Source organism: Peromyscus californicus, unplaced genomic scaffold (assembly GCF_007827085.1).
Source record: "Peromyscus californicus insignis strain IS unplaced genomic scaffold, ASM782708v3 Scaffold_2__1_contigs__length_46816999, whole genome shotgun sequence".
NCBI lineage: Eukaryota > Metazoa > Chordata > Mammalia > Rodentia > Cricetidae > Peromyscus > Peromyscus californicus.
In genome coordinates, this window is record NW_026294540.1 from 27,266,240 (window position 1) to 27,287,887 (window position 21,648).

The window sequence follows — 21,648 nt, forward strand, 5'->3', positions numbered from 1 at the left end:
AGACAGACACTGTAATCCTGGTGTTCCTATGGTGAGATGGTAGGTGGAGGCGGGAGAATCTAGAATCTCCAAGGTTATCATCTAGTCTACACACACACACACACACACACACACACACATTTTTTAACATGTTACATTTAACCAGGAGGCTAATCAGCTCACACTTGTCTACAACCTCACAAGCCGCTATCAGGTACCCTACCCAGAGCCTGTCTGTGATCTGTAACAGGCATCGTCCCCCCTCCCCTCCTCCATGCCCATACCTGGACCCAGGAAAGACATGTTAAGTCCCAGACTAGATACTGCTCGGGTTGTACTCATCTGTTGCACGCTTTATCTCCATCCTCATAGGTGATTCGGGGGTCCCTGTTGCTGTCCAGAGAGGCAGACATCCTACCCAGAGCCTTTATTTATTTATTTACAAGTGTCTGGATTCCAGGAGAGTGAGAACGCCGTTCTCGCTTCCTCCAAGGAAGCTTCCAGACCTCAGGTTGCCAGCCCTGAGTCATCTGAGGACTAAAGCTTATCCCGGGGGCCGGGATCTTACAGAACGCTGTCTGGAGTTTGGATCTAGACTCAGTCTCCTCTTCACACCCTCTCTCTTTCAGAAGAAAACCCTGCAGCTTTGAAAAGAGTACTTCAGCCTGTTTTATGGAACCATCCATTCCAACATGCACAACAGCGTACATCAAAGCTCACAGGGTCTTAGATAACCTTCATGAAAGTCCCTCTAAAAGCAGCTGGGATGATGGTCAGGCTATTGAGACAATGGTGCCCAAGAAATTGGCATTTCCCCCGGAATCTCACGCTAGGAGAAGAGTCAAAGCCTGCTGCCAGTCAGAGGTGGGAGCTATCTAACTCTGTGCAGAGATTTCATATTTCCGACAGCTTATCAGACCATCCTGCAGGAGAGACTGGAGCCAAGACAATGGTGGCTCAGTGATAATCAGGACCTTGACCAGAGCTGCTGAGCCGTGCATACATTCCTTTTGCCCTGACTTTAACTAAAGCTTATGTTATGATACCAAAGATAGACTTCGGGAGGGAGGAGTCGCTGGACTTTCGAGTTCCTCTTCCCAATGTGGCCAGTTGAATAAATCTCTTTCTTTTTGCATTGTGTGTGTGTGTGTGTGTGTGTGTGTGTGTGTGTGTGTGTGTGTGTATGCGCACGCGCACATTCCATGGCACATGTGTGGAGGTCAAAGGACAACTTGCAGGAGTCAATATTTCTTCCCACTCTGTAGGTCCCAGGGTTTGAACTCAGGTCGTCAGGCTTGGCAGCAAGCCCTTTGTCCACTGAGCCATCTTGCCAGCCCTGAATTAATCTTTTTTTTTTTTTTTTTTTTTTTTTTTTTTTTTTTTTTTTGGTTTTTCGAGACAGGGTTTCTCTGTGTAGCTTTGCGCCTTTCCTGGAACTCACTTGGTAGCCCAGGCTGGCCTCGAACTCACAGAGATCCGCCTTTTCACTATTGGATTGTCTTTTCAACTGACAGATTGAAGACTGGTGTCTGCACTTAGGAGCTACCTGAGCCTAGGCTCTGTGTCAGATGAGGACAGACAAAACACCAGAGGACTCACATCTGTCCTCGATTAGGACCCAGTAACCTGGACTGAATGTTGCCTATTCCAAAGGGAGAGGCAGCTAGCAGGGCGGGACCCCCGAAAGATTCAGAGACCAGTATATGATGTGCAGGTTCGCCGTGAGATCGCAGACCGGCTCCCCCTGGCATGCGAACATTCCCGAAAATCCTCTAACAGTTCGTTATGGAGGCCCGGGTCACCGCCCCAGGGGCAGCTGGTCTGCATCCAGATCACACATTCTCCAAACAGCAATGAAGTGTGGGGGCCAATCGGAGCCAGGAGACGCTGGTGGGGGGTTTCTACTGCCATGGCCATGCTTTCTCTGGGAGTCGATTTTTAACATAACAGACAAGCTGTGAGAATAGAGGGATGAGATGAGAAAGAAGTCAGAGAACCCTGGGGCTTTCTGGGAAGGTTCACCCCGCCCCCGGCTCCCCGCGTACCTTCCTGCACTCAGACACATCTATGAAGACCCTTCTGTGTTCCCGTGCTGGAGGAAATGGCTCCGTCAGTAAAGTGCTTGCTGTTCCAAGTATGGGGATCTGAGTTCAAAACCCACGTGAAAGGCCAAGTGTGGCGGTGTGTTCCCCTAGTGCCAGCACCGGGGGACACAGCGGTGGGAGAACCCATGGGGCTCACCAGCCAGTCTAGCTGAACTGGTGAACTCCAGGTTCAATAAGAAACAATGTCTCAAAAAACTAAGGTTGCGGGCCCACAAGATGGCTCAGTGGGTTGGAGGTGACTGCCACCAAGCCTGACTGCCTAAGTTCAATACTCACGTGGTGGAAGGAAAGAATCGGCTTCCACAAGCAACATAGCATACAAGCTCACATGCATGCACATACATGCACACATAAATGGAATTTAAAAACATTTTTAATCTGTGTGTGTGTGTGTGTGTGTGTGTGTGTGTGTGTGTGTGTGTGTGTGTGTTTCTATATGTATGAATAACTGAAGGAGCCAGAAGAGGGCACCAGATGCCCTGGAGCTGGAGTTACAGACAGTTGTGAGCTGCCCCACAAGGATGCTGGGAATAGAACTCCAGTTCTCTGCAAGAGCAGCCAGAGCTCTAAACCATTGACCCATCTCTCCAGCCCCAGTAAATATCATTTAAAAAGGAATTAGGTTTCCAATCCTACATGAGAGGTATATGCACCCATGGCCCCTCCTGCTAACTCCAAGGTATGTGTTTCTGCCCATGTGCAACCAAGTAACTGGGGTTATGTTCCCACCGGCCATGGGCCCCAGTCTCACTGTGGGAAGCCCCGTGCAGAGAAGTCCTGCCAGGTCTCAGGATCCCCAAGCCACCAACAGTATCACAGCTGCTCTGCCATGCAAGGGACAGGCTGAGTGACATGCTTTCCAGCGAAGTGCTCTCTGGGTGTGCCCTGGCACTACCAGCTCGGGGAAGGGACCACAGCCAGGATGCCTTGATTTGGGGAGCCCATTCCCTTATCTCCCTGAACCACACATCTAGACCCCAGCCAGAGGCAGGAGCAATAGCCTTCAGTGGAAAGTAGAGAGGAGACACCAAGGTGGGCTTGAGGGGCTCCAAGGTGGAGAGATTAGAAACCTAGCTCTTGGGTAGCAACCTCCTCCAACTTCAATACTCCATCCTTGAGAGAAATTCTTTAAAACTCAATAAGTTCTAAAGGGAGGCTCCTTAAAACTCAGCAAGTAAACAACACACAAGGCTTGGGAAGTCCCTGAAACTTAGCAGATTCACAAAGGCCCTCTCCACTCAAGGATATATAAGCAGTAAAGACCACCAAGGAAAAGAGACTCTCAAGCCTGCTGATCTGCCTGCAAGTTATGCGGAGAGCTCCATCTTTGAAGAGCCATCACCCATGCATGCCCTCAGGGATGCAGCTGCTCTGAGTCCTCCATGTTCCTGTAATTAACTCCTTATCCATACTCCTGTGAGGAACTACACTGAGTTCATTAGTTCACCAAGTTGGACTTTGATGGTGTTGTTGCTTTGGTCTCTACTGGTTCCATATCTTGGGTGTGTAGATGACTGTTCACGCCTCCCCAGACATAGAGTCACACAACACCATCCTAGAAAGGCCAGGAGGCTGCAAAGGGTAGCGTATCTCCTCAGCTGATATCCAGGTCATCAGAAGATATTGTCTTGTCCCATCAGATGTCACTTACAAGGTTAAAGATAAGAATATTGAGTGGCTGGGGAGATGGTTCAGCCCAGAGAGTCTTGCCTTGAAAGCCTGAGGACTTGAGTTTGATCCCCAGAACCCACAGTTTTAAAAAGCCAGGGGTTGGCAAAATGGCTCAGCAAATAAGGGCACTTGCCACTAAGACTGAGGATCTGAGTTCGATACCTGGGACCCATATGGAGAGAGAATCAACTAACCCAAGATGATCTCCACCTTCTATGAGTAGGTCCCTGGCTGGGAAGTATAGGACTGTCCCGGGAGATGTCCTTGATGCTGGTCCTTCCTGAGGAGACTTGAAGAAAGGGTAGAGATGGAGAGGGAGATAGAAAGAGCAGAAAGGAGGGAAAGGGAGGAGGGACGGGGAGAAAGAGAAGGCAAGAGAGGAGGGGGAGAAAGAGTGGGGACACAGCCCTGTCATCACGTCAGGGCTCAGAACCTTTCCCAAACAGACCTGCCAGATGGTTTCCCAGTGGGCCACAAAACGGTTTCAGGTTCTGCATTCGCTCCGTCCATCTGTACAGAGGACGGTCAGGAAATGGGCAAAGACTTTGCACATGGAGCCAAGACGTAATTGAGTTTATTTTGGTGAGAAAGGAAGTGTGTGCGTGTGTATGCACACGTCAGTGTGGGAGCCGGCACCAGCGAGCCTACTGTCTCTACCTCGCGTGGTGCTGGGGTCACAGGTCCCGTGCACGAGCATATTCGGCCTTTTATGCGGATGCTGGAGGTTTGAACTCGGATCCAAAGGCTTGCCCGGGGAGCACTTGAACTCCCTGAGCCATCATTCCTACAACTGGGATTCCACAGGACCGAAAACAAACGCCGCCCTGCGGAACCCTGAGGTCTCCCTGTGGCTCCGCGGCATTTCTGAAAGGTGAATGTGGGACTTGTGCCTCCCCAGCTCTCAACGGGGTGTGCTGGACGAAGAACCCCAACACCTGAAGCAGGCAGCGCCACCGAAGTTATGACTTAGAAGAGCGTGAAGCACCTGGGGGGCCGCCTCCCGCAGGTGGGGCTGGTCAGGGGGACAAAGGAGTGTGGCAGGAGGTGGGGGTGTGAGGCGGGGCTATCTCAGATGAGGAAGGGCCGAGCACAAGGCTAAGCAGTTCTGACTCTCCTGATTGCAGCTGGAAACAAAACAAATAAGGGGCTGGAGGTGTAGTTCAGGCTCTGGAGCGCTTGCCCAGCATGTAAGAGGCCCTGGGTTCTTTCCCCAGCAATGCATAAACCAGGTGTGGTGGTGCACACTCGCAATCCCAGGGGGACTGGGAGTACAGTGTCATCCTTGGTAACGTATTTTTGAGGCCAGCCTGGATAATGAGAGACCCTGTCTAAAAAGGAGAGAGAGAGAGAGAGAGAGAGAGAGAGAGAGAGAGAGAGAGAGAGAGAGAGAGAAAGAGAGAGAGAGGGAGGGAGATCTGGGAGGTACCTCAGTCAGTGAAGTGTTTTGCCATTTGAAAATGAGTACCTGAGTCAGATCCTCAGAACCCATGGGGGAAGGGGAGGGATAAAGCCAGATGTGGTGGTGACACACATTTGCAATGCCAGGGAGACAGACAGAGAAGCACTTGGGCTCCCTGGATAGCCAGCCTGGCCGGCTTGGTGAGATCCAGGCCAGCGAGAAACCCTTTCTTCAAAAAGTGAGGTAGGTGGTGTCTCAGTGAGGATGCACAAAGTTGTCCTGTCCTACACGTGTGTGTGCACATGGGTGCATTTGCACACACATATGAACTCCCACACATATCAACATGTGAGCGCTCACTCCACCCCACACACATGTAAACAAACAATAAGGAACCTGTAAAAATGAATGAGGTTAGATGGGTATTTTGCAAACCCCCAAATCCTCACATCCCTTTCTACTCCCAGGATCTCATGCCTATTCTGGTCTCTACAGGATCCTTATCATATGGACCAGATCCTGGTCTCTATGGGATCCTTATCATATGGACCAGAAAACAGGCTCTGGGAGATTAAACATCTTGTACAAGACTGCTATCCAGACAAGACCAGATGACAAGGGCCTTGAGTCACCTGTCAGGAGACTTCACTGCAGTTTTGTCAAAGCAATTTCAACACTGGAGTCCATGCTGGGCTTCTTTTTCGAGACAGGGTTTCTCTGTGTAGTTTTGGTGCCTGTCCTGGAACTCACCATGTAGCCCAGGCTGGTCTCGAACCCACAGAGATCCACCTGGCTCTGCCTCCCGAGTGCTGGGATTAAAGGCATGCACCACTGCCACCCGGCGCCTTGCTGGGCTTCTAACAGGTGATCAAGGAGAGTCACAATGGTCGGGTGACTGCATCGTGAGGGCTCCAATGTCATCGACGGATAGACCATTCCAGCTTCTAGTGTGATGGTGGTGTTTGGAGGTGAGAAAGACCAGGGGTGAAACAGGATTCTCTTACACGGACCCAGGTATCCATGGAGGCTACGTGAAACCCTAGTTCTAAAAAACAAAATAGGGCTGGAGAGATGGCTCTCTGATTAAACACTACCCCCACGCACATGAGGACTGGCGTTCAGATCCCCAGAACCCACATAAAGACCGGGTGGCATGACGACCAGCCTGTAATTACAACATTGGAAGACAGAGACAAGGGATCCCCAAACCAAGCTGGGTGGCCAGACTAACCACATCAGCAAGCTCTGGATTTGATTGAGACACCCTGTCTCAGTGAATAAGGTAGAAGAATGATTGAAAGTGATTCCTGCACCAACCTGGGCCCTCTCTCTCTCTCTCTCTCTCTCTGCACTCACATCCAAGTGAAACACACACACACACACACACACACACACACACACACACACACGCAAACATACACATACCCCCTACACAAGCACACTATGCACACATGAAAACAGAAAAAGAGTAATAATACGGGCTGAGGATATAGCTTAGCTGGCCCAGTGCTCGCCTTGCAGGAGGCCTTGGGTTCCCTTCTCAGCAACACATGCACACGCATGCATGCTGCTTCAATCCGAAGTTGACTGAATGCACAGATGCAGATCCACAGATTCATGGGAGGGGCTGTGTGACTCTGGTCTCACCCTAGGACTCTCTGTATAATATTTAATGGCTCAAAAAAAAAAAAGTATCACACACACACACACACACACACACACACACACACACACACAAATTATTTTCCAAGCCAGGCACAACAGTATATGCTCATAATACCAGATACTTGGAAGGTTGAGGCAGGAGGACCACAGGACTGAGGCCAGCCTGCGCTACACAGCAAATTCAAGACATGCCCAAGCACCTTATTGAGACCCTGTCCCAAAAAGACATTTTAAAAGGAGCTGGAGAGAAAGGACTTGGTGGTTAAGGATCTGGTCCATATGATAAGGATCCCGTAGAGACCAGGATCTGGTCCATATGATAGAGAAACAAGCCTGAGGACCTGAGTTCAAATCCCCAGTGCCCACATAAAAAGTCAGACATGGAGCACACCTTTAAATTCAGCACAGGGAGGATCAGGGGAGACGTGAGCAGGGACAGGAAGGTGTCTGGGCATTACTGGCTGCCAGCCTTGTTCTGGGTTCAGTGAGAGGCCATCTCGTGAGGGGGGGGGGGGGGCGGGGAGAATAAGGCAGAGAGTGACATAGGGGGCAGTATAAATACAAAACATTCTCCTCTGGCCATCACATGTGCGTGCAAAGGACGCACATCCAAACACATGTGCACACATACACACACACACACACACACACACACACACACGTTAGCTAGTAGTCTTTTAATAAAAATAATTTAAAGGGCGGGGGATGTAACTTAGGGGTAGGACAGTCGTCTAACGTATACAAGGCAGTGGGTTCGATCCCTGGACTACAGGGTTGCGGGGGAGGCTACGTAGGAACTCTGTGTTCCATAAATGACATCTCACTGTTCAGACTAGTCTACGGCTTACAAAGCTTGCTCACTGCTATCCTCCCATGCAGAAGTGTGTAGAGTCCACACTTCTGCAGGTGTTTGGAAATCTCTTCCAATAGAAGCTTCTAGAAAGCATTTCCAAACAAAATGAAAGTGATAAAAATCACAGGCAAACTTGTGTGTGTGTGTGTGTGTGTGTGTGTGTTTGGAGAATCCTTCTAGTAAGCTTCTAAAAAATTATTTCCAAACAAAATGAAGGCAGTCGAGTTCCATGTAAACTTGTGTTTGTGTGTGTACACATTTCTCTGTGTGTGTGTGTGTGTGTGTGTGTGTGTGTGTGCGCGCGCGCGCATGTGTATGTGTGTATGCAGGCAGAGGTCAATGTCAGGCGTCTTTATCACTCTCACTATCAACTTTACTTTTTTTGTTTTGTTTTTCAAGACAGGGTTTCTCTGTGTAGCCCTGGCTGTCCTGGAACTCACTCTGTAGACCAGGCTGGCCTCGAACTCACAGAGATCCACCTGCCTCTGCCTCCTGAGTGCTGGAACTAAAGGCGTGCGCCACCACCGCCTGGCTTCAACTTTGCTTTTTGAAGCTGGGTCTCTCACTAAACCTGGAGCTCAATGACTCAGCTAGCTTTGCTGACCAGCAAGTCCCAGGCATCCTCCTGTCTCAGCCTACCATGCACTGGCATTGCAGGCACACACTGAAGCCCTATCTAAACCACCTTTCCTGACCCAGCAAGCAAATTTTAGCAGAGGAAGAGAATCTGCTTTCCATGAAGCATCTGTGGCTCCCAGCACAGAGTGTTCTGGTCTCCTTGTTGTAAAATGCTGATAAAATTCCTGGTTACGGTCACTGGGTCTAGTATCTGTTTATCCAAAGTTGGCTGATTCCAGAGATGCAAATTAATAGATTAGGGGAGGTGTGTGTGTGTGTGTGTGTGTGTGTGTGTGTGTGTATGTGTGTGTGTGACTCCAGTCCTCTGCTTAGTCCCCTGTATAATAGCTAGCAGCACAAAAACACTATCACACACAAACAAAATTACTTCCCAAGCCAGGCACAACATACATGCCTGTAATCCTAGCTACTTTAGAGGTTGAGGCAGAGGGATCACAAGACTGAGGCCAGCCTGTGCCACACAAGTTCAAGACCAGCCCAGACACCTTAGTGAGACTCCATCTCAAATTTTAAAAGGTTTTAAAGGGAGCTGGAAAGGGAGTTCAGTAAGTAAGAAAGTTTGGTGTACAAGCATGAGGACCTGGGTTTGAATCCCCAGCATCCATCTTCGGTTGCGTTCCAAAATGAGATCACAGATCACACTGTACAGAATGTTCTGCAACTTCCAAAGCTTGTTTATTGCTATCTTCACACATGGAAGTGTGCAGAGTCTACATTTCTGTGGGTGTTTGGAGATCTCTCCCAACAGAAGCTTCTAGAAAGTATTTTCCAACAAAATAAAGGCAATAAAATCACAGGCAAACTGGTAATAGGACCTGGGACCTAGTTCTTGGCTTCCATAAGAGGGGACAGGGACTGGGGTGGGGGGGCTATAGAACATGTTTTAAGAAAGAAGATTGGAGTCACCCCCGCGTGCTGCCAATGAATTTGGAGAGTGAGGGCTTCAGTTTAAAAGACAGTTTTATTTTTTTTAAGTGTGTGTGCGTGCGTGCGTGTGCGTGCGTGCATGCGTGCGTGCGTGCGTGCGTGCGTGCGTGTGTGTGTGTGTGTGTGTGTGTGTGTGTGCAGTTTCCTCAGAGGCCAGAGGAGGGCCTCAGATGCCTTGGAGCTGGAGATAGAGGAGGTTGTGAGCCCCATGCCCTGGGCACGGGGACCCCAACCCGAGTCTTTTGCAAGAGCATGAAGCCTGTATGTTAAAACCCTCTCACTGCTCTTGAAATGGCGTAAGGATCAAAACACGTGTCGTGGGGCCAGTACAGGTGTGAAGATTGGAGATACCGTCAAATGGGAACGCTAAACTCAGGAAGACGCGTAAACCAGGCAGTCAGTGGGTGCTCTTCTTTGCTTTAGGAATTCAGAAGCCTGTTGAGACTTTGCGCGAAGCCATCGGGGGAGGCCAGCGCGCCACCTGGCGGTAGATGGAAGCAGCGGGCGGGTCCCGGCACCGAGGGCTGAGTGACCCGGTGCCTCCTCCATCCCCACACCGGAGCCCTGGGATCCAGGTGGGTACCACGTCCCGGAGTGAATGGGAAGTCGCAGCCAAGGTGGCTCCGGGCCCCAAAGACCCGATGAAATGGCCTCTCCAGGGTCGCCAAGCCGCCAAACGGACTCACGGCCTTGGCGACTCTGGGAACTGTGGAACACAAAGCCAAGGCCGCCCAGGTGAGCCCAGCAGCTTCGTGGAGGCTGAACCCCGAGTCTTGTGAGTCCGAGGAATCCCCTCTACGACTCCCGGATGCAAGTCGGTGCCACCTCCGTGCGAAGCCCCGGGCTGAGGGGCAAAGGGCAAGAAAACCAGGATGGGAAGAGACGGAGGGACGCAACCCGAGACCACCAAAGCCGGGGCGCCTCGTTCCCAGCACCCTTCTAACACAAGTTGGCGCCCGGACCTCCTTAGGCCCGGAGTCCCCCGCACACGACCGTGGTATTCGCTCCCACCCCCTGAACCCAACCACAAGATTTCTACCGTCGGGCGTTCTAGCCATCCGGAGTGCCCAGGCCTGCGTCCGTCCGCAGCACCGGGCCACTGTGCCTCGGAGGCCACCCCACTGTCCCCCTATCTCGCTTTCAGTCTCCGCGCCCCCAGGCCTCGGGCTGCAAGCCCCATGTCCCTCCTTCCCAATCACTGGGCCACTACGCCTCATAGTCTCAGTGGTGCGTCCCCAAGCCCGGAGCACTCAGCGTGGGGTCACACGCCTTGGAACACACTCTGGCTCTCATTCTCACGCTCCCATGTCCTGGGTCCCCCAACACCGGACCACCGCGCCTCGGAGTCCTCACTGTCCCTCGATTCAGCCCCTGCGCCCCCAGCACCCAGCCACCGCGCCCCAGGGTCCCCACTGTCCGGCGATCCAGCTCGGCGTAGCCCCAAACCCCGCGCCTTGCGACCCCAACAACAGGCCACCGCTCCTCAGACCCCCTCGATCCGGCCCTCACTCCTTCGAGACTCTGTTCTCTCAACCCTCGACCACAGTTTCTCTGGGACCCTTAGTCTCTCGATCCAGTCCTTGGTCCCCTATCCCGCGCCCCCCAGCACCCGGCCCATGCGCCTCACAGCCCCTCGATGTCCCTGGAACCATCACCCCCCGCGCGCGTCCCTGGCCCACTGTCCTGCGTCCCCAGTACCGGGCCACGGCTCTTCCGAGCCCCCACTGTCCCTGGATCCAGCCATCGCTCCCCCCAGGCCCGGCCCCCGGCGTTACTCACCGGCGACTCGAGTAGCCGTTGCCGGGGGAGCCGGCGCTCTGCTCCGGGTAGCCGTGCTGCTGCAAGGCTGCTGCCGGGAAGGGGTAGAGGAAGCCGGTGGCCAGAGCCGACCCGCACAAGCAGCAGCAAGCCCATGGTAACAGCAAAACCAGCTTCATTTTGAATGGCTCGCCCGCGGGGACCCGGAGTCCCGGGAGCTGGGGACAATCAGGAGCGCCCCAGACGGCTGGACCGATCCTGCGGCCCCAGGCTGGATCGCAGGGAGCCAGCCGGTGACTGTGTGAAGTCAGGGTCTGAGGTGGAAGTCGTCTGGGGGGGCGCCCACGCCTCTCCAGGGCCGCCTTTTCAAATTCAGCGAGGTGGGCTCTGCGCAGTCAAAGGGGGCGTGGGTCTTTCTTTTTAACCCTCAGAGGTCCAGGGCTGAGGAGGCGTCTACCAAGCTAGGGGTGCCCCGGGAGGTATATGTTCCTGAACACCAAATCTTACATCCTGGGCCCTTAACACGCATTTTGAACTTTCCATACCAAGGTGAGAGACATTTCAGCCAGTACCCAGTTGGTCGAGCTGCATGAGCAAAGATCGTTACAGTCTCCATTTTTCAGAAATGGAACCTGAGGCTTAAGGAAAGTTAAGCTAGGTAGATGGCTGTGTGGGTAAGAATGTGTGCTACAGAAACTTGGGGAGTTGATTTCGAATCCCCAACATCCATGTAAAAGGCCTCTAACCCCATCCTCCAGCCGGGGGAGTGGGAGCGGGAAGATCCTGAGGATGCCAGCTTCTGTCCCAACTCCAGGTTCAGTGAGAGAAACCCTGTCTGAAGGTAATAAAACTAAGAAGAACAGAGCAGGGCACCCTATGTTGTCCCCTGGCCTCCACACACCTTCAGCCAAGCTAGTTGGGTGGCACACCCCTATAATCCCAAGACTCCACAGGCCGATTGTGAGTTAGGAGTCAGCCTAAGATGCATAGTGAGCCCCTGCGGCCAACAATAACCAGAAAAATCAAATGGAGTTCTTTTCTTAGTGTGGCACCCACAGCACAGGCCAGTGGCAGCAGTGTGGAATTTTCCTGCCTTCTGCATTATCCTAGGAGCAGAGGGAAGGTTGAAAGACAGTTGCTTTCAAACCCAGGGGACGAGGGGGCTGTGACCTAACCATTTATTAGACTTAGCCAGTGTCCACGAAACACACTTCAGATTCCTTTGGGAGGAGGGATTGATCCCCCCTCCCCATAAAGCAGGTTCTCCAAATCCATCAAGCCTTGAGGGTGAGATGAATGTGTAAGAAAGGACCCCAAGTCTAAGTCAGGCATCCCATGAGGGGGCTCTCCATTCTGTGATGACTAACCTGGCCTCCAAGACTCACGAGGACAGAGTTGGGCTGATCGTGGTGGTGCATGCCTGTGATCCCAGCACCTAGGAGGCTGAAGCAGGAGGATTGACCGGACTGGGCTGGAGCAAGATGTGTTAACAGTCAAACAAAACAACCAAGCTGGGATTTGAAGGAACTCAGGGGACAGGATGGGTGACTTAGAGAAGAAGGGAAAGAGGGCTGAGTGTGATGTATTTGGCTACTCACATAAGAAGGTACATATGTGTCGTGTATGTTACGTATGTACATATGAGTTACGTATCTATGGGGCTATAGGGGACCAGATAACATGTCATCTGAGTGGGGCTGTCCACCACATGTTCCTAATAACAGTCCTACAGCAAGATGGTGAGGTAGATGATGATTCCAACCCCAAGCAATAGGAACGAGACGTTGAGTCCAGCCTGAGCTATAGCAAGACCCAATCTCAAAGGGGGGGGTGGGGCGCTGAAGTTGTAGCTCCTGTACAGAATCCCCCAGCAAGGTGCTGGGGTGTGATAGAGCACCTGCCTAGAATCCCCCAGTGAGGGGCTGGGAGTGTGGCTCGGTGGTAGACTGCTTGTCTAGCATGTACAAGGTTGTGGATTTGAGCCCTAGCAACACACAAGAATACACACACACACACACACACACACACACACACACTACAATTCTTTTACAAAATCTACTGTAATTCCTTAAGCACGGGCACCTTCTACAGCTTGTCTGTCATACACATCTTACAGATTGGAGGTTACCTTGGCAAAGTCAGAGCATCTCAGAGTTTGCTTGACCCTCAGGATGCTACCAGGAGATCCAGTAAAGTCTCCCGGCCTGTAGAAACAGAGCACAGGCCAGGTTTCCTGTCCCATCTGGTATCGTACAGGGTACAGCCCAATACAAATCAACCCAGGGCCATGCTAGCTTTGGGCTCAGTGTGAGACCTGGAGCTCCGTGTCTCCATCTGTAAAACACAGGATGGGGGAAGGCAAGACGGCTCAGTGGATAAACGCGTTTGCTGCCAAGCCTGACGACTTGAGTTTGATCCTCAGGTCTCACGTGGTGGATGGGAGAAGCAGCTCCAGCAAGTTGTTGTCCTCTGGCCTCCACTTGTGGACCACAGCACACTCATGCACACACACACACACACACATACACACACGCTAAATTCAAATGCAAATAAAAATAAGACGCAACACAATAGAGGAAGACATCTACCATCAACCCTTGGCCTCCACACACACACGAAGACATCCACAGGAGCACATACATACACCACACGCAGAGACACAAGAACAAGCTTTTTAGGTAATTTCTTTGTAACTCAATTGCGCAGTTCTCCAGCATGAGTCTAGCAGGTGACAATGTCATATTTCGATGTCAACATTGCTCTCCTGTCCCCAAAACAGCTGTGGATGCAGACGACGACAAAGAGCTTCCCTTTGTATCCCTGGCTGTCCTGGATCTCGCTCTGTAGCCCAGGCTGGCCTCGAACTCAGAGATCCACCTGCCTCTGCCTCCCGAGTGCTGGGATTTAAGGAGATTTTTGAGAGGCAGCACCACCCAGTAGTGGGGGATGGGAAAGTGGAGAAGGCATCTGCGGTAAATGCTCTCCCGCCTCCCCCCCCCCAAAGAGAACAGCTGTTGCTGTGTCCCATTCCACAGAACCAGCTGTGTGACTTTAGACAAGCCACTCAACCTCCCTGAGCATCCTCATCTAGAAAATCAAAAGAATCATCATAGTATCTTGTGGGCAAATGTCATAATGAAATCCACGATTTCGTTTGCCAACTAACAAAAATCAATTTAGAAAATAACAACAACATTGGGCTGTGGCTGCAGCTCAAGAACTGACGGCTTACCTAGCATGCGCATGACCTAGAGTTGCGGTCCCCACACTGCACGAACTAGCATTGGTGATACAAGCAAGAAAAAGAGACATGCCGGCTTGGCCGTGCCCACCTTGAATCTTGGCACTTGGGAGGCAGAGGTAATCTGACCTGTGAGTCCAAGTCCAGCCTGGTCTGTAGAGCTAATTCCAGGATAGCCAGGGCTACACAGAGAAACTTCATCTCAAAAAATCAAAATTCAAAACCAAGGAAAGATAGAACAAGAAAGAAAGAAAGAAAGAATGAATGAATGAATGAATGAATGAATGAATGAATGAATGAATGAATGAGTGAATGAATTTAGGAAGGAAAAAAAGAAAGAAAAGGAAAAGAGAAAAGGAAAAAGAAAAGAGACAGGAACGTCAGGAGTTCAAGGTCATCCTTAGCTAAGTAGAGAATTTGAGGCCAACCTGGGCTGCATGAGACCTTGTCTCCCTGAAGCAAAATAATACTATCAGCATCTAATTTATGAATTTGCTGAAAGGATGTAATGAATTATTCAGACAATGTACTTGGAACCATGTGCCTAAAACACTGTAACTATCAATAAATACTATGGAGTATTATTAATTAATTGAAGTACGCTGGTATCTCAACTCCCCATGGGTGAGAATAAACAATAGACTCATAGGCAGAACACAGGCTTTCTCAGCGGACCAGACTTAATACCTCTTTTGTGTGTGCATGGTATGGTGCCGGGAATTGAACTCAGGACCTCACTCACGCAAGACAAACACTCTACCAGCGGAGCTATGTCCCCAGCCCCTGGTACAACTTTGTTATTGTTGTTCTATGGAGAATAACTTAAAATAAAATTTCGATGTGAAGAAAATACAAGCCAGGCATGGTGGTACACATCTGTTGTAATCCTAGCACTCAGGAGCCAGAGGGCAAACAAAAGCAGAAAATCCCACCAAGGAGAAGGTGTGATGTGCACAACTTTTCACATGGCTTTTCTTTCCACCACGTCGTCGTAGCTCCCAGGCATTAAGTGGAGGTGGTCAGGCATGATGGCAAGCACCTTTATCCCATGAGCCACCTCTCCGGTCAGAATTCTATTAAAAGATAAAGCAAAGCGGGGTGTGGTGGTGCATGCTTGTGACCCCAGCACTGGGGGGGTTGAGAAAGAATGATCAGGAGTTCAGGGTCATCCTCCGCTACATAGTGAGTTCAAGGCCAGCCTGAGCTATGTAGGACTCTGTCTTGAAAAAATAAAATAAAATACAAAAAAAATAAAATAAAATCTTTGAAAATTAAGGATAAACGCTCTAAGTGGTGGGCAGAAATTTAGGGACATTCCAGCGGCCTTGGAGTCCAGCACTCCTTAGCGAAGCCAGCAAAAGACAAATGCGTTCTCTTAACTCCTTAGAGAAGCCAGCAAAAGACAAATGCATTCTCTTAACTCGAGTGTTCACAACTGCTGTTGCTACAGCTGCTGTCCCCGCCCCCGCAGCGCTGCCCCAGGGGCCTCTGATCAGTTCTCCACACGGGCATTTGTCTGTGTTTCAAAACTGTGTTCCCAGCATTCCTGAAATACATGGGAAAACTTCCGGAGAGGCGGAAGCCATTGTTCACTTTCCAAGAGCCCCAGCAACCTAACATCCCAAGTCTGGAGTTGAGAAGAGGTCTGGGTGCTGGCTTTGTCCCTGGGGGCCCTCTACAGTCACAGTGGGAGAGTCACCATCCGCGGAGGAGGAAGAAAGCTCCCTTGGTAAAGCGCTTGCTTTGCGAGCCTGAGGATTTGAGTTAGATTACCCATCCACCCTCCCCAAAATATAACCGAGGGCTGGTGAGATGGCTCAGGGGCTCAAGGCGCTGGCCCCCAAGCCTGACCTTCTTGTCCCATCCCCACCACACACAGGGTGGAAGGAGAGAGAGGACTACCCTGGGTTGTCCTCTGGCCTCCACACATACACAGGGCTTATGTACACACACATGCACTCAATTAACAAAACATGATTAAAATAAATAAAATAATAAAATAAAATCAGGGCGTGGTGGTGCACACCTGCCATCCCACCATTGGACAGGAGGATCCCTGGGCTGGCTGAGAAGCCAGTCTAGCCCCAGGTCCCAGTGAAAGACTGCCACACACACACACACACACACACACACACACACACACACGTCCATGTGCATGTCCATTCACCTGTGCACACACAAATCCGCATACACATCAGGACAAAGGCTTTGCCTCACCCCTAGAGCCTCATTCACTCACAGCAAGGCAGGTCAGAGCTTGCAGTGTCCCTATCTGACAGATGGAAGTGACTTGTCCCAGATCTACTGCTCCTCCCCTTCCAAGATGGTGAGCCAACTGCTTGTGCAAAGTGGGGTTGGTGCTGGGGATCGTGACTGGGATCTTGAACATGATGGACACGTGCCCTTTGAGATGTCTGCTTTGTCTGTTTCTGATCCTACCTGGGCGAGCGGCTCCATGGTGGTGGTTTTGGCTAGCATACACACACACACACACACACACAATGAGCTAGATATCCCAGCCATCAGGAGGCTGAGGCAGGAGGATCATGAGTTCTAGAATAGAAAAGAGAGAGAAGCAGGGGCGGGGGAGGGAGGGAGAGAAAAGCAAGCTGTTACAGAGAAAGCAGTTTTTGCAAATCCTAGTTTGCCAGCTCTCCTGATAAGAAAATCTCATCAGCATCCTCTTCGGCCCACAGAAAGCAACCCTTGGCTTCTGCTGAAGTCAGCAGAGCCGCTGAGCGGGGAAGTAAACAGCGAGCAGGCCGAGGCCAAGGTAAATACTGACCTCTTGGCATGATAAATCTTCCTGTTAATCTAAAACAGGAATCTCTCCCAACCACCACCACCACCGGCCCCAGATTGCCCCATAACAGGACACGGATTCCGCAGGTCTCAGGAAGGCGGAGGAAGGAGCCTCCCGCCCCCCCCCCGCCCCCCGCAGCTCCGGCTCCCAGCTGTTTCAGGTCCCAGAGTAACAGGAGAGTAATCCGGAGCGCGCACTCCGGGGAACGGCAAAGCCATACCCGAAGGACTTCTTGCCTCTGCACGAGTACTCCGTGCTTGATTGCGGGAAAATGCAAACTGACTGTGGATATCACAGAAGAGCCCAACCTGAGTATTCTTCTTTCCCTCCCCGCCCCCCACAACCCCAAATTCCACCCAGCCCCTATGAAATGAATGGATCCTCCTCGGCTGAGCACTTCCGTAAGTGGAAATCTGTCGCCCTAGCACTGCCGAGAGACAACTAGAGCATCAGAAGACAGCTCATGAGAGCTTGGCGGGAGACCCGATGGTGGAGGATGTGCCTAGCATGCTCGAAGCCTGGGGTTCCATCCCCCAGCACCACATACACAAGGCGTAGTGGTGGTGTCTGTGATCCCAACACCCAGGAGGTGGAGGCAGGAGGATCAGATCAGGGTGTCCTCAGCAAAAATAGCAAGTTCCAGGCCAGCCTGGATTACATGAGACTCTGTCCCCAAAAGAAATCAAATGAAATGAAATAAATAAATAAAAGTTAAAAATCTGAGACTCGCACTCGGGAGGCAGAGCCAGGCGGATCTCTGTGAGTTCGAGGCCAGCCTGGGCTACCAAGTGAGTTCCAGGACAGGCGCAAAGCTACACAGAGAAACCCTGTCTCGAAAAACAAAACAAAACAAAACAACAACAACAAAAAAAAATCTGAGACTCTGTCTCAAAAAGGGGGGGAAAATGACAAAGAAACAAGAAGTCAGTGAACTAGTTGGCCATTGCGGTGGTTGGTTACGTTTAATTGTCAAATTGACACAATGTAGAACACCTGGAAAGAGTTTCCACCAGGATTTTCTTGATCAGGTTGGACTGTGAGCATGTCTGTGGGGCACTGTCTTGATCAGTGGGAGACCCACCGTGGGCGGCACCATTCCCTGGACAGAGATCCTGAATTATATACCAGAACGGTGGGATCACAGAGATCCTGGATTACACCAGAACGGTGGGATCGGCATCCACGCATTCCTTCCTTACTCTCTGTTCTTGACTGGGGGTGTCATGTGACCCGTTCTCTCAAGCTCCTGCTGTGCCTGGTGTGCTGGACTGTAGGCTGATATTTTGAGCTAAATAAACCCTTTCTCTCTTCAGTTACTTTGGTCGGGGTGTTTTATCACAGCAACAGGTAAAGTCAATAACACAACAGTCCTGGGTTACCTAGCAAAACTTGGTGCCAACAAAGTAAGAAATATGTCAAGGTTAGTCTCTCTTTTCAGTTGTTTTTTCTCTCACTGAAAGGTTTTTTTGTTGTTGGTTGGTTGGGTTTTTTGTTTGTTTGTTTGTTTTTTGGTGATTCCAAGTCTTTATTAACTACAAAATTTAAAGACATAAAATAATAATCTAGTTTGAAAAGTGCCTGTGAATAAGTATCTGCCATCAATTTCTCTATAGATTTATGCTCCAGACATCATTTGTTTGTGAATTGGTGTCGTTGTTGTTGTTGTATGTTTGTGGTCTATCTCTAGTCATTAATCAAAATTCATTCAGAGTTGAATTTCTCCAGTTAGAGGAAGGCTCTACACTGACATTACTTCAGACTTTTTATGTGTTTTTGAGGCAGGGTCCTATGTAGCTCAGGATGGGCTCATATTTACTATGTAGCCAAGGTTGACTTTGAGCAGCCTTTTTAAAAAGTTTATTTTTATTATTTGTGCGCGCGCGCGCGCACGCGCGCGCGTGTGTGTGTGTGTGTGTGTGTGTGTGTGTGTGTGTGTGCTTGCGGATTGGGGTACCCATGCAAGAAAGTACATATGGGTTGTGTGCCTATGGGGCTATATTGGACCAAAAAGCAAGTCACCTAAGCAGGGATGTCCCACCACATTTTAACAGCATTCCTACAGTCATATATGGTGGGGTGATCTGTGAGTCTAGCCCTCTGCAGATCCAAGCAATAGGAAACAGCCTTTGAGTTCTACCTTTAAAAAGCTGGAAGAGGGCATTCAACCCCCTGGAGCTGGAGTTCCAGGCTGTTGTGAGCCTCCAAACACGGTGTTGGGAACTGAGCTCAGGTCCTCTGAGAGAGCGGGGTAGTGCTCTTGACCACCAAGCCATCTCCCAGTCCTGGTTACAACCTCTTAATTGACAAAGGTGTCATGAGTCTGTGGGACTTTAATTTCAAAAAACAACTGGGTGAGGGGGAGATGAGAACGCTCTGCACCTGCTTCGTGACTTTTCTGTAAAGCTAAAAACTATTGCAAGATGAATACAGCACCCAGGGACTGGGGAGGTTGCCCAGTGGGTAAAGCACCTGCCACTTAAGCGTGAAGATCTAAGCCGAGACCCTTAGAACCCACGCAGAGCTGGATGCCGTGACACACATCTGTAATCCCAGTGCTCCGGTGGAGAGATGGGAGGAGACAGGAGCATCCCTGGAAACTCACGGGCCAGCTGGCCTGGAACATAGAGTGATGGACAAGAGACACTGTCTCAATCAAGGTCAACTGTGAATACTGGCTTCCACACATGCATCAGAGCATATGTCTGCCCACAGTCACACACTCACGTATGTGCACACACACACACACACACACACACACACACACACACACACAGGTGTATGTATATGCATATATGTACATATCCAAACACAACCGGCTGCCTTTGTTCAAATTTTAGTTTTGAACAAATCAAAAGAAAGCATCTTGATGGCGGAAAAATTTGAGGACAGACTCAATGTTAAATAACATTAAGACATCATTAGCCATTTTATTATGTGTGATAATGGCATTGCGCTTAAGTGTTTGTTTGAAGCATCTCTCTGGTAAACACATGTATCTATGGTGAAACGACATGTTGTCTGGGATTGGCTTTAAAATTTACCAGAGCTGGGCATGGTTGCGGTAAACGCCTTAGTCCCAGCGCTTGGGAGATAGAGAAGGCATGAGGACCAGAGGTTCAAGGTCAAGCTCCGCCACACGGGCTGTTCGAGGCCCGCCTGGCTATGTGAGACTCTGTCTCAAACAAAACAAGTAACAAGAAGAAGAAACCAACACCAGAAAAACAGAGAAGCTGATGGCAGATGAATGAGGCTGAACCTTGATGAAGTAGTTGATGGCACGCATTTTTAACTCTGGGCCACTGAGATGGCCCAGTGGGTAAAGGTGCTTGCTGCCAAGCCTGATTCCTGGTTCCTGATGAACTGTTAATCCCTGGAGCCCAAATGGTAAAAGAGAGAACCAACTCCGACAAGCTGCCTTCTGATTCCCACATGTTCTCCACGGCATGTACACGCACAAACATACACACACTGAATCAGTGTAAAAAAAAATTTTTTTTTTGCATAAACAGCACCTGAGATTGTTCTCTGGCCTCTGTTTGAACATGCATGCACATGTATGTGCACCACACCCACACAAGCATACACTGTGATTGTAATACCTAGTGCATAGGCTGCTGAGAATTTTAAATGAGATGCCAGTAAAATGGCTCAGTGGGCCGGGTGGCGATGGTGGTGGTGGTGCACACCTTTAATCCCAGCACTCGGGAGGCAGAGCCAGGAGGATCTCTGAGTTCCAGGCCAGCCTGGTCTACAAAGTGAGTTCCAGGACAGCCAGGGCTACACAGAGAAACCCTGTCTCAGGAAAAAAAAATGGCTCCATGAGTTAAGGTGCTTGCTGCTAAGCCTGGTGACCCTAAGGCCACTGTGACCCTCGTGGTGAAAGGAGAGAACCAGCTTCGTTGTACACATGTGTGCACACACACACACACACAAACACAAATCAGTATTTTTTTTTTTTTTTTTTGGTTTTTCGAGACAGGGTTTCTCTGTGAAGCTTTGCGCCTTTCCTGGAACTCACTTGGTAGCCTAGGCTGGCCTTGAACTCACAGAGATCCGCCTGGCTCTGCCTCCCGAGTGCTGGGATTAAAGGCGTGCGCCACCACCGCCCGGCCAAATCAGTATTTTTAAATTTGGGGTTTTTTTTGGTTGGTTTGTTTGTTTTGTTTTCAAGACAGGGTTTCTCTGTGTAGCCCTGGCTGTCCTGGAACTCACTCAGTAGCTCAGGCTGGCCTCGAACTCAGTGATCTGACAGCTTCTGCCTCCAGAGTAGTGTGGGGTTAAAGGTGCAGTGCCACCACTGCCCAGTTATTTTTAAAATTTTAAATGAGCTGATACGTGCGAAGGGGAGGTGAGGATGCAAAGCCTTCCGCAAGCTCTCGTTGCGGCCATTGCACGGATACTTCTGCTCCGCACAAAGGCTTAGCTGCCACAGCCTGTACACGCTGATGGCCAGGGAGCGCTTAACGTCTCTGCCTCTCCTTGGATCCATAACGCATCCCATATGAACGTTAAGAGTCGCCTGCAGCCATCTGGCCAGAACTGTGTCTCTTCGTCTATCCCATGCTCCTCATGTTCAAATTAATGTCTCTTGTTTTCACGGTCATTGTC

The 21,648-nt window shown here is 50.4% G+C and overlaps 1 protein-coding gene across 2 annotated transcripts in view; it reads right to left on the bottom strand.

Moving 5' to 3' along the window:
• Col26a1 (collagen type XXVI alpha 1 chain) overlaps positions 1-11,360 on the bottom strand; it is a 146,979-nt gene extending 135,619 nt beyond the window's left edge. The window contains exon 1 of one of the 2 annotated variants that reach the window (XM_052754030.1): positions 11,018-11,360. In XM_052754030.1, coding sequence (XP_052609990.1) covers positions 11,018-11,175 — 158 coding nt within the window. In that variant the 5' untranslated portion in view covers positions 11,176-11,360. The remainder of the gene's footprint in view (positions 1-11,017) is intronic. The other variant, XM_052754032.1, reaches the window with a different exon arrangement.
• Positions 11,361-21,648: the final 10,288 nt, after the last annotated feature.